This window comes from Gracilinanus agilis, chromosome 4 (assembly GCF_016433145.1).
Source record: "Gracilinanus agilis isolate LMUSP501 chromosome 4, AgileGrace, whole genome shotgun sequence".
Lineage (NCBI taxonomy): Eukaryota > Metazoa > Chordata > Mammalia > Didelphimorphia > Didelphidae > Gracilinanus > Gracilinanus agilis.
The window spans coordinates 109,166,334-109,183,406 of NC_058133.1; the positions used below are offsets into that span (position 1 = coordinate 109,166,334).

The 17,073-nt window shown below is 44.9% G+C and overlaps 1 protein-coding gene across 1 annotated transcript; it reads right to left on the reverse strand.

The window, feature by feature from the left end:
* Positions 1-931: 931 nt before the first annotated feature.
* KLHDC8A (kelch domain containing 8A) lies at positions 932-10,613 on the reverse strand. Its single transcript, XM_044676031.1, has 5 exons — positions 10,205-10,613; positions 8,507-8,671; positions 6,983-7,198; positions 2,021-2,122; positions 932-1,125 (listed from the first exon to the last, which is right to left on the reverse strand). The coding sequence occupies exons 1-5, from the start codon at positions 10,611-10,613 to the stop codon at positions 932-934; spliced, it is 1,086 nt and encodes a 361-aa protein (XP_044531966.1).
* Between the last annotated feature and the right edge of the window lie 6,460 nt (positions 10,614-17,073).

A 17,073-nucleotide genomic window follows, 5' to 3' on the forward strand; every position in this document is an offset into this window, starting at 1 on the left:
GGAGGCCCAGGAAGAATGCAGACTTTTTGGGCAAAGCCCTTTCCAAAATTGGCCGCTATGCTTTCTTGGGGGGACTTTGTTGGGGAGTGGGGTGAGGAGAGGGCTAGCTAAAAACCCCAAGGCCACACTGTGGACTGGGGCCATTTCTGGGGAAGGGAATGGATTCTACCTTCTGCCCAAACAGACCTAGGAATTATGGTTACAGCCTGATGACTCCACCAGCCCTGATCTCAGCACTTTAAACAGTTCCAGCAAATACTCTATCTGCTCCATGACTTTGGTTCCAGCCTTCCCTGTTCTGCAGACTGTCTCCAGCACTGCCCTGGTGGGGATGCCTTTGCCGCCTCCTCTTTGATTGGACCATGCTTGTCCTCACTGTCCAGCAGATCAAATCCCAACCTCTGCCTGGGTGTTGGATTGGGGCTTCATCCCTTCCTTTCCCAGCCTGTCAGGCAAAGTCCAGACCGAGTCTATCAACTGGGTTTAGGACAGTCCCCAAAAGAGTGGAGGAGAGAGATCCATTCCTCACCAGCAGCCACTGACCTCCAGTGGCCTATTACCTTAAGATTGGGAGGAGACAAGGATCCTGGCCTCCCACTTCGGGAAGGGTGAATGATAGAAGAGGTACGGGTGGGCATGGGGTGGGTGGTGTCCTCCCAATAGCTAAGGATCAAGGTAGGATCTCCCCCCTCTTGAGACCAGTTGGACACATGTCCAGGGACTTTTTAGGGAACATTTTTTCCTGCTCTTGGGAGACAGGGCTCAGTGGGGGAGGATGGACTTCAGAAGTCTGGGCCCCTGGAGATTTTGCCCACTTCTCTGCCATGTACCAAAGGAGTTTTTAGTCAGCTTTGAGGAAATTGTCTAACCCTGACAAAGAATGGTAAGTCTCTAAGGAGCCAGGCTTCTCAGGGGAGGGTCCAGGACTGGGCTAGGAGTCTGAGACACACAGGGCTTCCACAGCATCACTCAGTCCCTGATTGACGCCTCCCACTGCAAGGAGACAGTTCTTGATGATGATGCTGGAACAGGCACAGCGGGGAGTGGGCATTGGGGGCAGGCTCTCCCATTTGTTCTTCCCTGGGTGGAAGGCCTCGGCTGTCTCCAGGACTGTGGGCTGGTTCCCTGAAAATGCAGATAAAATGGGTTTGCAGCATTTGCTGATTTTCCATGTGTAAATTTAATACTCTGAATTTAATTATTTTTAATTTATTTTAAATTAATTAATAAACTAAATTTACTACAGCCTGAAAATTTAATAGTTGACCTATCACAGGCCAGCATTCTCCTGACTCTTGGCCTCTCCATGCCTCCATTTCCTCCCCTATAAAAGGGGCAGACTCATCCCTGTGGTCCCAGGTGATTCCCTATAGCTGATGATGATGGATGAAATCTTAACTAGAATGTTACTCCTGGGATTTAGAGCTAGAAGGGACCTTTAGGAATCATCTAAGTTCAGTCCTTTCATTTTATTTTTTAAACTCTTCCCTTCTGTCTTAGAATCAGTACTGTGAATTAGTTCCAGGGCAGAAGAGTGGTAAGGGCCGGGTAATGGAGGTTAAGTGACTTGCTCAGGATCACCCAGCTAGGAAGTGTCTGAGGCCTGATTTGAACCCAGGACCTCCTGTCTCCTCAATCCATTGAGCCACCCAGCTGCCCCCCTAAATCCTTTCATTTTAAAGACATGGAAACTGAGCCCCAGAGAGAAGAGATCCCAGAAGTGGTAAATGTTTGTTTCATTTGTATTCCCAGTACTCAGCAAAGAACCTGGTTTATGGTAGTCATTTAAATGCATGTTGATTTATTGCTAAGTTGGGGTTTGAACCAGAACCAATGTCCTCTGACTCCTCATCGGTCCATTGTTCTTTCTACCATAATGGGTACTTTGTGATCCTTGGGGGAAAGGACAGTCCTGATTTCAGGGTGTTCTCCATTTCTGCCATTGTTCGGTTACTGTCACCCAAAACCCCATGGCATCCACCCAGCAACCCAGCACTGCCAAGAACGCTCTGATTCTTACCCAGGCCTCCAGCCACTATGACTCGACCACTTAAGGAGCCTGATACAAAGTCGGCTCTGCGCTTCTTTAGGAATGAAGACCGCTCCATCTTCATCCAACCTCCTATTGGCCAAGAAAGGATGAGAAAAAAATTGATAATAATATCTACCCAATGCAATCTCTGGGACAGGAACTATTTCCTGATTTCTGGGGTGGGGTGAGATTGCGAGTATCTACTTCCACCTTGCAGTCATCTGCTCAAAACACATCCCTTGCAAGTCAACAAAAGTCATAGGATCAAAGAATTCTAGATTTAGAGCTAGAGAGATCGCCTTGGTGGGAGTCCTCAAACTTGTTGGTCTCAGGACCCCTTTTCTGCCTTACAAATGATCCAGTTGGCCTCAGATACTTCCTAGCTGTCTGACCCTGGACCAGTCACTTAAACACCATTGCCTAACCCTTACTTTTCCTGTCTTAGAACCTATATTTAGTATCAAATCAAAGACAGAAGGTAAGGGTTTGAAAAAAATGACTGAGGACCCCAAAAAGCTTCCATTTATGTGGGTCTTATCTATTGATATTTACCATATTAGACATGAAAGCTGATACAATTCTGAAATATTTATTCATTAAAATAACCATAATAGACTTATTACATGCTAAGATTAAGAACATTTTAATGAAAAATAAATACATTTTCCAAAACAAAAACTTAGCCAGGAAAGTAGTATTGTTCTTGCACATTTTTTGTAAATCTCCTTAATGTCTAACAGAAGAGAAGACAGCTGGATCCTCCCAATGGCTTCTTCATTTAAACTATTGGGATCTGTTCTGGCTGAAGTATATAAAGAAAATCCCTTTTCACATAGATGGAGATGGAAAAGGGAGGAGAATTTTAATAGTCAAACAATGTCTTAGTATATTTTGAAAAGAGTTTTGATCTTGTGGACTTTTTTGAAAGGGTCTTGGTTGGGGAAGAGAGGTGGCTCAGGGGTTAAAAAGCCAAGTCTAGAAACCAGAGGTCTTGGGTTCAAATCTGGTCTCAGATACTTACTAGCTGTGTGTCCCTGGGCAAGTCATTTAATCCCAGTTGCCTAGTCCTTAATGCTCTTTTTCCTTGGAATCAATACTTAGTATCAATTCTAAGACAGAAATTAATGACTTAAAAGGAATAAAGAAAAGAGGGTCTTGGGGATCCCTGGGGTCCATAGACAAGGCTTTGAGAACCAGTGATCTAGCCTAACTTTCTTGTTTTTGTTGTTGTTCAGTCATTTTTCAGTCATGTCTAACTCTTCCTGACCCCATTTGGGGGTTGTTTTTTTTTTTTTTTTTGACAAAGACACTGGAGTAATTTGCCATTTCCTTCTCTAATGTGTCTCCATTTTAGAGAGGTGGAACTGAGGTAAACAGAGGTTAAATGACTTGTCCAGGGTCATACAGTTTGAACTCAGGAAGAGGAGTCTTCTTGCCTCTTGGCCCAGGACTCTATCACATCACCTAGGTGCTCCCTAAAGGGTACTAGACTAGGAATTAGAGAATCTCTATTCTAGTTCCAGCTTTGTCTCCAATTTACTACGTATCCTTGATCAAATCATGGCACCTATCTCTGTTCCTCAGTTTACTCACCTGTAAAATAGAAATATAGAATTCTGGCCCTACCTACCTCATGCAGGTGCAGATTATTGTGAGGATACAATGAAAAAACAGATGGGGAAAAATCTTTGGAAAAAAAAGTGTTCTCTAGATGCCGGGTATTTATATTCAGGGATGAACATGAATAGCCCTGAATAAGGCATAATCATAATAACACCTTTATATACATATATATACTCAAAAATATATATTTCTTCACAAAAATCTTGTAAAGTAGTTGATGCAATTTCAATTTTATTTTATTTATAGTTCCATCAATCAGTCAATCTGCAAACAGTTATTACACCTGTTCTCTGCAGGGCTCTGTGCTAGGCACTGGGGACACAGAGACAAAAATAAGCACTCTTTGCTCTCATGGAGCCTATGTTTGATTGACAGTTGGAATAATTAAAGCTTAGGTAACTGGGTTAAATAACTTACTTAAAATAACACAGTTAATATCGGGCAGCTACATGACCCAGTGGATGGAGTGTTGGGTCTAGAGTCAGGAAGATTCTTCTTCCTGAGTTAAAATCTTATTAGCCGAGGGACCCTGGGCAAGTCACTTAATCCTGTTTGCCTCCATTTCCTCATCTGTAAAATGAGCTGGAGGAAGAAATGGCCAACCGCTCCAGTATCTTTGTTAAGAAAATCCCAAATGAAGTCACAGAGTGAGATGCAACTGAAAAACGACTTGATCCACAAAAGTGAACATCTGAGGCAAAACTAGAACTCGGGTCTCTTTAAGTTCAGTGCTGTGCCAACTCTGAGTCACTCGGCGCCCTCTGGGTAAAGTTTAGAAACTGATCTCCTTCTCTCTAGCTAGAACATTGTGGTTTCCCCTGCAAATACTGCCTATTGTTGGTTCTGAGCCATTACTCTGAGCCATCTTGATGGGACTGACTTCGCTGGTGGTTAAGGTTGGCAAGGGGGGCATCCACCATACCATCAAATGGTGTGGCACACGCCCCAGCCCTGGACAGAGTATATAGAGCCCTGAGCAGGAAGGGATCCATTCAGGCTTCGGCGGCGATGCTCAAGGAGCTAAAAACGGGGTCCCAGGTGGGAGAGCTAGTGGATCCTGACTAGCTCGTATTCAAATGAGGATAATCAAATCACAGATTTAGAGCTCAAAGGAACATTGCTGTTGTCTAGTCTTGTCTGAGTCTTTGGGATCCCATTTGGGGTTTTCTTGACAAAGATACCTGTGTGATCTCCCACTTTCTTCTCCAGCTCATTTGACAGATGAGGAAACTGAGGCCAACAGGGTTAAGTGAGTTGGCCAAGCCACACAGCTAGTAAGTATGAGGCTGGATTTGAATTCAATGTGACACCTACCTGCTCATCAAAGAGACTTTAGAGTTCATTATCTAGTCCAATTCTTCGGTTTTACAAATGAGGAAACTGAGGCATATGGCCACACTTCAAACTGGTGACAAAGCTAGGATTTTAATGGAGATCTTTGCCAAGAAAACCTTGAATGGGGTCAGGAAGAGTTGGAAACAGCTGAAAACAACTGAACAACAACTTCTGATGCCAAATTCAGCATTTTCCATCACATCAGGCTGCTTCCCTTGTGATCAATTATCACTGGAAAAAAAAAGCTACCTGCCCTAGAGATAGAGATTTTCTGGTGTCAAAATATGTATATTTATAATAACTCCTATTAAAAAGTGACCCTGATGGCTTATTGGCTCCAGGAGTGGGGAGGGAAGAGGGGAGGGAAAGAAGAGGAATTATGTAAACATGGAAAAATATTTAAAAAAAAAAGGTGAGAATGGAAAAAAAGTGACCCTGATTGGATCGTCTTGTGGTTTGTGACCTTGGACCTGGTTCTGGTTCTGCAAGTTCCCTCTTCAGCCTAGAGTAGCATTCCTTCCTTCTATCATTCAGTAAACATTTATTAAGTGCCTACTGTGTCAACCATTGTGCTGTCTTCTGGAAATATACAGACGAGAGATGATAGTTCAAGGGGGCAGCTGGGTGGCTCAGTGGATTGAGAGCCAGGTCTAGAGAGAAGAGGTTCTGGGTTCAAATCTAGCCTCAGACACTTCCTAGCTGTGTGACCCTGGGCAAGTCACTTGACTTACTGCTCTTCTGCATAAGAACCTATACATAGTATTGATTCTAAAACAGAAGGTAAGGGATTTTTTAAAATGATAGTTCCTGTTTGCAGGAAATTTAGTTTGGGGCAGGGGAAAGGGACATGCATGTACAAGCTATGTACACGCAATGAATAAATATAATTCTAAAGATAAAATAATAAATAGGTGCAAAAGAGTCATCTGTGCAAATGCTCCAAGAAAACCAGGAGAGGAGAGAATACTTTCAGCTGGAGGAATCAGAGAAAGTTTCAAAGATACTGAAAAAAGAGAAGAATATCCACAGGTAGATGTGAGAAGGGAGTGTGCTCCAGTCTGCATGAATGCACAAAGATGGCAAAGAAGCAGAACAAGAACAGAAAACAGAGTGGAATGTCTGGAGAAGGTGGACTGGGGCCAGATTGTGAAAGACCTTAAATACTAGCCTCTGATCTGTATGCTATCCTATAGGCAACAGGAGCCGGTGAAAGTTTTGGGGCAGGAGAGTGATCTGATCAGAACTGTGGCTAAGGAAGATGAATTTTAGAGCTGGTTGGGGGAAGGATTGGAGAGGAGAGAAACTGGAGGCAGAGGGAGCTTGATCAAGAGATAATGAAGGTGGGCAGCTAAGATGGTACAGTGGATAGGGAGGAGGAACTGAGTTCAAGTCCAGCCTCAGTCACTTTTTAGCTGTGTGACCCTGGGCAAGTCACTTAACCCTGTTTGCCTAAAGAGAGAAAGAGATGATGATGATGAAGGCCTGAATTAGGGTGGCATGAACTTTTATTCATGATGCCATATAGGCAAAAGGGCAGACATGAGGTGCCAGAGTCCAGAATGACAGCCAAAGCTTTCAGTGTCTTGGGGGTAGAGAAATTGGGATGGTTCTCCCCTACTTTTCTGTCTCTTTTTTGTGTGGTCTCTTCTTTTTTAAACCCTTATCTTCCATCTTAGAATGAAGACTATGTATTGATTTATAGGCAGAAGAGCAGTAATGGCTAGGCAATGGGGGGTTAAGTGACTTGCCCGGGGTCACACAGCTAGGAAGTATCTAAAGGCAGATCTGAACCCAGGACCTTCCCTCTCTAGGCCTGGCTCTCCATCTCCTGGGCCACCCAGCTGCCCCCTAACTTTCAGTTTATTAATTATATCCCCAACACTTAGCACAGTGCCTACTATATAGCAGGTGCTTAGTAGATGTTTACTGGATTGGTAATGGGATGATGATGATGGGATGTGATAAGGAGGGGGAAGGGTTTGAAAGACTCACCCTGTTCCATGTCAAAGACATCCATAGTCCTCATGAACTTGGGCTGTCGATAGAGGCGACCTTGTCTCAGGCCCCCCAGGCTGTACAGGTAGCCATCCATGGGGACAAAGCTGGAGAAGGCTCGTTTGCAGGGGATGTTGGGAAATTTGGTCCATGAGCGAGTTTCAATGTCGAAGACCTCAAAGGCATTAACAGCATACTTGGACTGACGACCTCCTAAAAACCAAGATCAAAGGCTCTCTGAAGTACTCTTTTCTGCCTCTCTGTCTCAGTTGTCCCTTATTCCCTCCCAGAACAAAACTTAAAGGTTCCAGACCAAAGTTGAGTCCCTCCTGTGCCTACCACCCTGCAGGGAAGGAGATTCCATCTGGAAAGATCTCCAGCAGTTACCCTTTCTAGAGAATGTCTCCCACCTTTCTTCTTAGTGTCAGGAGGAGGTTCTGACAGAGTTCCAATCCTATTATAATCAATCTCTCTCTCTCTGTGTCTCTGTCTCTGTCTCTCTCTGTCTCTGTGTCTCTGTCTCTGTCTCTGTCTCTGTCTCTGTCTCTCTCTCTCTCTCTCTGTCTCTCTGTCTCTCTCTCTCTCTCTCTCTCTCTCTCTCTCTCTCTCTCTATCTATCTATCTATCTCTCCCCTCTCCCCTCTCTCCCTCTTCAGTCTATTGTTTATTTTTTCAGCAAATATCTTCTGAGATTTTGTGACCCGATGGTATAACTTTTCTGACGATTCTTTCTTTGTGCTTTCCCCCCTCTTCTACCTGATATTCTCTTTTTATTTCTGACAACCAATATCCCTTCTTTTCCCTTAAATATGGCCACTACCTCCCCCAGGGAAGCTATCTTAATTGACTCATACCTCACAATGTCTGCTCCTCTGTTTCATACCTCTCTGGCACTCACACTCAGTCAATTCTAGTATCATAGAAAATAGTGCTAGAAGGGCCATGAAAGATCATGTGGTTTAACCCCATCATTTTACAGATGAGAAAGGTGAGACTCAGAATGGGAGTCACAAGGTCACACAGACTGAATAAGTGGGAAGGTCAGGGTTCAAATTCTGATCTTTCAACTCCTAATCCAGGGCACTTTCTATGCTGACCTTCATTCGTCCTAATTAGTTGGTTGCCCTGTAAGTGTCTTGTCTTTCTCCCCCACCAAAATGAGACTTCCCTAGGGATAGGGACAGTGAATTTCGTTTGTTTCTTTGGGGCTTGTTATTTTTTTTTCTCACAACGCTTTGACTTTGTACTTTTTTTTGCATACCAATTTCCTCTTCCATAAAATAAAAATATTGATGAGATGTTCTCTGAGGTTCTTTTCAGCTGTAATATTTATTAATTATATGACAATGAGCTCTGTGAAGGGGGAGGACAGTGAGTCCTCCTTCATCTCGATTTCTGACCTGCTCCATAGGGCCGAGAAAATGGCTCTGCACGTCCCCCAAAGGGAAGTGATAATAAACCAACCCCGAGAAGGAAGAGAGAAAGAGGCACACATTGAGGGTGCAGGTAACCCATCCTTACCCAGCACATAGATCTTGGAACCTCGGAGAAAGGAAGTGGCAGCATATCTTGCGGTGGGCATGGGGGCTAATGAGACCCACATGTCTTTGAGCATGTCATAGTGCTGTAGGTGATTATGGGGGCGGAGATCTAGTCCCATTCCTCCTGCTGCATACACTCGGTAATCTAAAGAGATAGACCACAGCCAGAGTCAGTCAGGAAACTTGGCAGTAGCCACCACTGGTCATGCCTAGAGCCCCATTTAACCCCCGAACATCACAGCTAGGGCCTGGTCTCACAAGGCAGGAGCTGGAGAGGTTCCTTCCTTCCTGCTCAGTGCCCTACACAGTTGGTACAGGACACAGGTCTGTGCCATTTTGGTGGCATGATTAATGTCCCCATGCCAGCCTCAACCACCAGCAAAGCCAGTTCTATCAAGCTCCCAGGGCACCTTGCCTTGAGTGACTTGATGTTTTCTGTACTCTGGCTTCTTCCCCTCTCTAACCAAGGGCAGCCAAAAGCAAAGTCACAGAACTCTCCTCATGAGCCCCCCCGTAGGAGAATGATCCTCAAGATCTCCTTTTCTCTGATTAGCTCTTATGCCCAACAGGACCCAGAACATATGGAAGTTTTTAAGAAAAGGATGAAAGCACCACCTCAAGTACATCATAATCCAAATAAGATATTAGAGGAGAAAAGATCTGTAAAGCACATGGGATGGTGCCTGGCACATAGTAGGCACTTAAATATTTGTTCCCTTTTACTTTCTGCCCTTTCCTCAACTACTATCTCTGCACTTTTGTCCTGTGTTGGTCCCTATGCCTGGAATATTCCTCCTCTTCATCTCTGCTTCTCCTTTTAAGACTAGTTGTTAAAATCTTACCTTCTATAGATCATTCCTGTTCCCTCCATGGGCTAGAGCCTTCCCCTTTAGGGTCACATTCCACCTACTCTGTATGTATCTTGCATATAGTAAATTATTTATATTTTCCTCATTAAAATGTGACCTCCTTAAAGGTGGGAACTGTTTTTTGTTTTGTTCTGTTTTGTTTTTTCTTTCTTTGCTTCTCTAAGACTTAGCACAAAGCCTGGTACTCAGTAGGTGCTAAATAAGTGTTTGAGTGTTGCTTGATTCACACACAAAGTGTGAAAGTTGGGAATGGGTAGAAGCTTGTAGCAGAAGGGTGTACCATTATAAATATTCAGTTCTCAATTAAATGTCAGTATTTTCCGACCAGAAGATTGGGCTTCTCACGAGGGACACAGAGAAGTTTGGAGTTGGGAAAGAATGGCAGAAGAAATAACTAGAGAGCTCCAAACAGCTCTGTAGAGTGAGCTATGGGGTGACTAGTTCTCTCCAGCAACCTGGACTCTTCCCCCCTTTTCAGGCTCTATGATGTGAAGTTAGACTAAGTCAGACCAAAACCACTGAGTGCAAAGCAGCTATTTGGTGCTTGGGCACCTTCGAGGCAGAGTTCTGGCTTTTGTATCTTTTTTGTTTTGTTTTGGTGGGAGAAGAACAAGGGGCCTAGACTGTTATGGGAACTTTTAGAAAAGTTACAAGATGAATAAACTGGGGAACTTTTGTCCTAAACCCAACTCAGAACCCTCTTCTGTTTCTAGTCCTCCAATAAATCTACCCCACCAAGTTCCTGCCCTCTTTCCAGCCCCGATGTGCTCAACTGCACCCAACTGCACCCAGAGCCTGGCCTGGCTTGCCTTTTGTAGTGACAGAGATGCCCATGGCAGCCTCCCTCAGCACACTTCTCTTCTTCCACTTGCCCTCATCGATGTTGTACATCTCCACAATCTTCAGGGGCAGCTGATTGGTTCCCACACCCCCAATCACCATGATCCGTTTCCCCAGGGCAATGACGGCCACCCCAGCCCTGGCCGTTGGCATGGGGGGCAAGGAAGTCCACTGGTCAGCATCCGGGGAGTAGACCTCAAAGCAGTCCATGGGAACCCCATTGTCATCACAGCCTCCTATGGCATAGACCTGTCCTCCAGCCTCCACCAGGGAGGAGTAGACTCGCCGGCTTGGCAGTGGGGCCAGGGTCTTCCAGTGGAAATCTTTGATGCTGGGCACCTCCATGGCAGTCATGGGTGGCACTGTCCGGGCATCCATCCCCTCACCTCTGTGGAGCAGTTACCCTGCTACCTCCTGAGAAGCAGCAGGAACCGCTGCTCCAAGGGCAAGGAATAAGAGATCAGAGGCAAGAGACATGCTGACAAGTCCACAATCAATACCCCTCAGTCACTTGCAGAATCCATCCCTGCCCCGGCTCCTGCCACCCCCAGCCCCAGCCCCAGCCCCCATGTACGCGCGCGCACACGCGCGCGAACACACACACACACACACACACACACACACACACACACACACACACAGTAGCGGATTCTTTACCTTCCCTTATGGCTCCATCAATCCCGAGGCATCCACACCTGGCCCTAGGAGGACAAAGGAGGGGAATCAAGGGCAGCCGGTCCGTTCCGTAAGCGTCCTCTCGGAGCAGACTCCGCTCCCTTTCTCCAACTTTAATTAACAGGGGGAGAAGCTGAGGATGCAACGCGGCATGATCCCACATCACACTGGGCTCCCCCTCCCCCCGCCCCAGGTTATGTCGGATCCCTCGTGGCCGTTGTTTTGGGGGAGCAGCCTAAGGGGCTGGTGGGGGCGGGGTGGGATCCACCGAGGTTCTTTCAGCTTGGGGCTCCGCCTCCACTCTCTCCGAGGAGGAAGGGGTTAAAAATCACTGGAGCCTGTGCTCTTTCTAACCCTCCCTCTGCAGTTCAAGACATCCTCCACTCCCACCATCCCTCCCCCCAACGCCTGCACACACACACACACACACACACACACACACACACACTGTCACACAGAGTCACTGTTGATGATAAGGGAAGGAAGCAAAGACAGCCCATTAGGAAACTCTGAAAACCAACCGCCCAGCTCCGAGCCTAAGGGAGAAGGTGGCTGCTGGCAAACATGCAGATGAGCTGAAGAAATGAGCAGCCAGGATGAGAAAGAGCCACTGAGCGGGAGGGGAGGGAATCAGCTAAACACACCCCCACCCCCACCCCGAGCTTCCCACCTGGGCAGAGTCTCCCCGGATCCCCTCTGCGGAGTCATCAGCTTCCCTTATATAATCCAGCAGGGCTTCTTCACCCATGGGTGAAGGGGCTCTTGGCTGGGCACAAGGACCCTCATCTGTCCAGATAAGGGAAGGAAGGGAAAGCGGAGGATGGAGACAGTGACTTGGCAGCCAAGGCCAACACCTCTTTGTTATCCAAGGAAAGAGTACCCTGGTGGGAGCGGGAGCGCCAGGGGAGTAGGGACAGAGAGAGAGAGGGGTGACTGGATTACCCAATTTGTTTATACAGCCACAGAATCGTTGAATGCTCTTTCCACTTCATTATGGGTGTTTAGGCATAGGTAATGTGGGAGACTTTCTCACTTGCACCCACATACACTCTTACAATCTAGTTTTTAAATCGTACATGCAGACAACACACACACACACACAATCCCCAGCACGCTGAAATGGAAATGTGCTTCCTGAGAGCTACCCAGACCTGTAGCTGGGCATATACACAGATACATGGGACCACAACTAGAACGATGAGACTTCCAGTAGGAGCTGGAAGAGGTATCAGAGATCATGTAGCTGAGAGTGGTCAGCCACAGCACCTAGGACACTCCTGAGTGTGGCAAGAACTGGAGCAAATTGTAGTTGGGAAATATTTAACAAAATAAGCAAAAATACAATACCATCTATGTAAAGTGACATCATACCAAAACAAAGCAAACCCTTCCCTTCCCTTCCATCTTAGAATCAATACTAAGTATCAGTTCTAAGCAAGAAGAGCTAGAGTGTGTTTTTAAACACTTACCTTCCATCTTAGAATTAATACTCTGTATTGGTTCTAAGGCAGAAGAGCAGAAAGGGCTAAGCAATGGGGGTTCAGTGACTTGCCCAGGGTCACACAGCTGGGAAGTGTCTGAGGTCACATCTGAACCCAGGACCTTTCATCTCTAGAATTCAGTGCTCTATCCACAGAGCCACCTAGTTGCCCCTAAGATTACATTTTAACACTGTCAGTATGTGATCGAAAAAACTCTTTATGCCCAGATTAGTGGCCCCCTTACCATGGAACCACACCGCCTTTAGTCATATAGTCACATACAAGCTTCAAGCCCCCAAGCCCCCCTCACCTTCCGTCTTGAAGTCAATACTGTGTATTGTGGCTCCAAGGCAGAAGAGTGGTGAGGGCTAGGCAATGGGGGTCAAGTGACTTGCCCAGGGTCACACAGCTGGGAAGTGTCTGAGGACAGAGGACCTAGGACCTCTCGTCTCCAGGCCTGGCTCTCAATCCACTGAGCTACCCAGCTGCTCCCGGAGCATCTCTTTCACAAGAATATGGAAAGCTTATAAAGTGGGTGTCATCCTTGTTTTCTGACATCGGCATTGAAAGGTGGCTCTCTACTGAACAGTAAAACCACTAATTTTGAAGTGAGTAACAGTGAGTAATGAGGGAAGTTACAAGTCACAATAGGCTCACAATACATAAACATGGATCATAATCACAGAAATCTTTGAACCTGGAGGAATTCACCGCGGGCCCCAAGAGTTGAAGGAATTCTACATTTTTTGAGATGTTGGAATAGAAAAGTTCAGTTTTAGATTTCTTCCTCCTCCACAAGCTTACAAAGATAGCAACTGAGAATTTGAAGAGGAGGAAATTGCCCCTTACTTGTGTTATTAAATGAGAATTGGTGGAAATTTCAAATCACTGGGATCTGATAAATGAGTTTTCATGACAAATTCCCCAATCTTATCAGCTCATGTAGGGGTCAGCCTCCAGAGAAGCACCAGTATTAAAACCCTCCTTAACAAGTCAACAAGTACCTGCTAGGTGCTAGGCACTGTGCTTACACAGGAGATACAAAAAAAAAAAAAAAGGGCAAAAACACATTGCCTGCCCTTAAGGATCTCTAATGGGGGAAACAACACACAACCAATTTTATTTTATTTTTTAAAAATCTTAACTTCCATCTAAGAATCAATACTCTGTATTGGTTCCAAGGCAGAAGAGCAGTAACAGCTAGGCAATGGGGACCAAGTGACTTGCCCAGGATCACACAGTTAGGACGTATATGAGGTCAGATTTGAACCCAGCATCTCTGGTTTCTAGACCTGCCTCTCAATCCACTGAGATGCCTCTTAATCTACTGAGCCCAAAGAGCTGTCCTCAAAGATATCATAGTTGTTTGCCATTTCCTTCTCTAGCTCATTTTGCAGAAAAGGAACTGAGGCATGGGGTTAAGTGACTTGCCTAGGTCACATAGCCTAGTAAATGTCTGAGGTCAGATTTGAACTCAGGAAGATGAGGCTTCCTGACTCCAGACCTAGTGCTCTATCTGCTGAGTCACCTTATAGCCCTGCAACCTATTTTAATACAAATAAATATATTGGATAAACTAGAGCTAATCTCAGAGGGCAGGCACTGGAAAAGGCATTTATGCAAAATCTAAGATTTTAGTTGAGACTTGAAGAAAATCAGGAAAGCCAGGAGGTATAGGCGTGGATGAGGAACATTTTAGGTATGGGAGATAATCAATAAAAATGCAGAGTCAATTGAAGCAGCACAATGGAGCACCTGCAGACTGGAGGGCCTAGATTCAAAAACGCCTTCAGACACTGACCCCTGGGCAAGTCACTTGACCCCCATTGCCTAGCCCTTACCACTCTTCTGCCTTGGAACCAATACATAGTATTGATTCTAAGATGGAAGCTATGGGTTAAAAAAAAAAGTGGACTGCTTCAAAGGGTGGTGAGTTCTCTGTCACTAAAGGCCTTCAAGCAGATCCCTTGTTGGGGATGTTGTGGAAGAGTCCCATTCAAGTACAGTTTGAACTAGACAACCTCTGAGGTCCCTCCCAAATATGGTTTTACATAGAACAGTGTTATGGCTAAGGAACAGTAGCCTGAGAACTGAGGCAGCCTCTTTGGGGATGGAGGGTGGGGAGGTGACACAGTAGATAGAGCACCAGACTTGGAGTAAAGAGATCCTGAGTTTAAATCTGTCCTCAAATACTTCCCAGTTGTATGACCCTGGGCAAGTCACTTATTCCCAATTGTCTATCCTTTGTTTGCCCTTCTGTTTTAGAGATGTTATAGAAAAGAAAAGGGGGGAAGGGAAGAAAAGGCAGAATCACATACATGGAACAATAAGACCAGTGCAGTGCTCCTGGATCATAGAGTCCATTGAGTTCAGCAAAGTGCTAGAAGATTGGAAAAGTTGGAAGGGACCAGGTTATGAAGGGCTTTAGATGCCTGAAGCAACGTCAGATCTGTGTTGTCTGATGATTACCCTGGCGGTCCAATGGAAGCCATATTGGAGTAGGGAGACAACTGACATGGGCAGACCAAGCGGCGGGTTACTCTATTAGTCGAGACTCGAGGTGATGAGTGCCTGCAGTAGGGTGGTGGCAATATCAGAGGAGAGATGGGAGAATATACTAGAGATATTATGAAGGACTTGGCAAGTGATTGGATATGGGCAGTGAGGGAGAATGAGAAGTCTAAGATGACATCTAGGTTGTAACCTAGCTTCCTACAATGGTTGGGTCTTTTACAGTGATAGGGAAATTCAGAAGAGAGTGGGATTTGAGGGAAAAATAAGTTCAGTTTGGGACATAATGAGTTTAAGATGTTTCTGGGACATCTAATTTGAGATGTCTAATGGACAACAAGAGATATGAGCCTGGAGGTCAGGAGAAAGTTTAGAACTGGATAAATAGATCTGAGCATTATCTATAGAGAGAGGGTAATTCAATCTGTGGGAACAGATGATATCACCAAGTGAAATAGTAGGGGAGGAAGAGAAGGTGGCCTAGGACAGAGCCTTGAGGGACACCCAGAGTTTTCAGTTCTTACATGGATGAAGACCTAGCAAAGGAGATGAAGAAGGAGTGGTTATACAATTAAGAGGAGAGCCAGAGAGAACAATGTTATGACAACCTAGAGAGAAGAGAGTGTCATAGAGATGAGAGTGATTAATATCAAAGACTGTAGATGGGTCAAGAAGGATGAAGAATGAGAGAAGGCCTTTAGATTTGGCAATTAAGAGATCATTGGTAACTTGGAAAGAGCAGATTCAGTTGAAAGATGAGGTTGGAAGCCAGTCAGCTGAGAGTTTAGAAGACAGTGAGGGGAAAGAGAGTAGAGGCACTCCTCTGTCTGGTTCCTGGTTATCTTTACAAATGGGCATTGGGAGAGCAAGCAGGAGGGGAATAATTTCAAATATATATTTAAATATATTTATTTTTATATTTATATTATAGTATAATATTCTTATATTATAATGTTTATATATTGAAATAAAAATATTTATAAATATATATTGTATATATGTATTTGTAAATATGTATATTTAAACCCTTACCTTCCACCTTAGAATCAAAACTGTGTATTGTTCCAAGGCAGAAGAGTGAGTGGTAAAGGGTAGGCAATGTGGGTCAAGTGACTTGCCCAGGGTCACACAGCTAAGAAGTATATGAGGCTGGATTTGAACCTAGGACCTCCCCTCTCTAGGCCTGGCTTTCAATTAACTGAGCCATCCAGCTGCCCCTATATATTTGTTTGTTTTTTCTCTTCTTTATTATTATTTTTACTAATTACATGTAGTCACAAATTTCCATGTAAGTTTTCTGAAGTTATATGATGTAAATTATCTCCTTGCCTTCTTCCCTATCCCCTACTATTGGCAAGCAATTCAACCTGAGTTTTACATGTATTATTTCACAAACCTTTTTCTGTATTGTTCATTTTTGTAAGTGAATAATCATATAAAACCAAAACCCCAAATCATAAACCCAAATAAGCGAGTGAAAAATCATCTGCTTTCATCTGCATTCCGACTCCAGCAGTTCTTTCTCTGGAGATGAAAAACATTCTTTGTCCTAAGTTCCTCAGAATTGTCCTGGTTCACTGTATTGCTGAGGGTAGCTAAAGTCTATTACAGTAATCATTCCAAATGTTGTAGACATTGATCTCATCTTCCTTTCCTCTCATTGCACTTCCTACTATAGCTGGCAAGCAAGAAGCAATCTGGGCTGATGTAAATCCGTTTCCCTTACTTAGTTTTCTCTGGGAAAGATTTTAACGAACAGGAAAATAGCTAAAAGGCCACTAGATCAGCCAAGTGATTAGCAGAGTTAGCCTCAAATGAAACTGTTCATCTCCACGTTCTCTGAGCACACATTGCCATCCTTGATTCCTGGATGACATTTGTCAGACTGTTCCACAAGAACCCAAAATGCAGAAGGTGGTACAGATCTCCTTGCTAACTTGTGGTCTGTGCAGCCTGAACTGAGGTCCATAAGTGGCTCTGAACTACCCCTGTTAACCTCCGGACATTTAACACACCCCTCCACCATCTACCTCCGAAAAAGGCTTCTTCAGTTCTCAGGCTACTGTTTCTTAGTCATACACTGTTCCGGGTAGAGCCATATTTGGAAGGGACCTCAGCGGTTGTCTAGTCCAAACTGCACCTGAACGGGAATCTCTTCTGCAATATCCCCA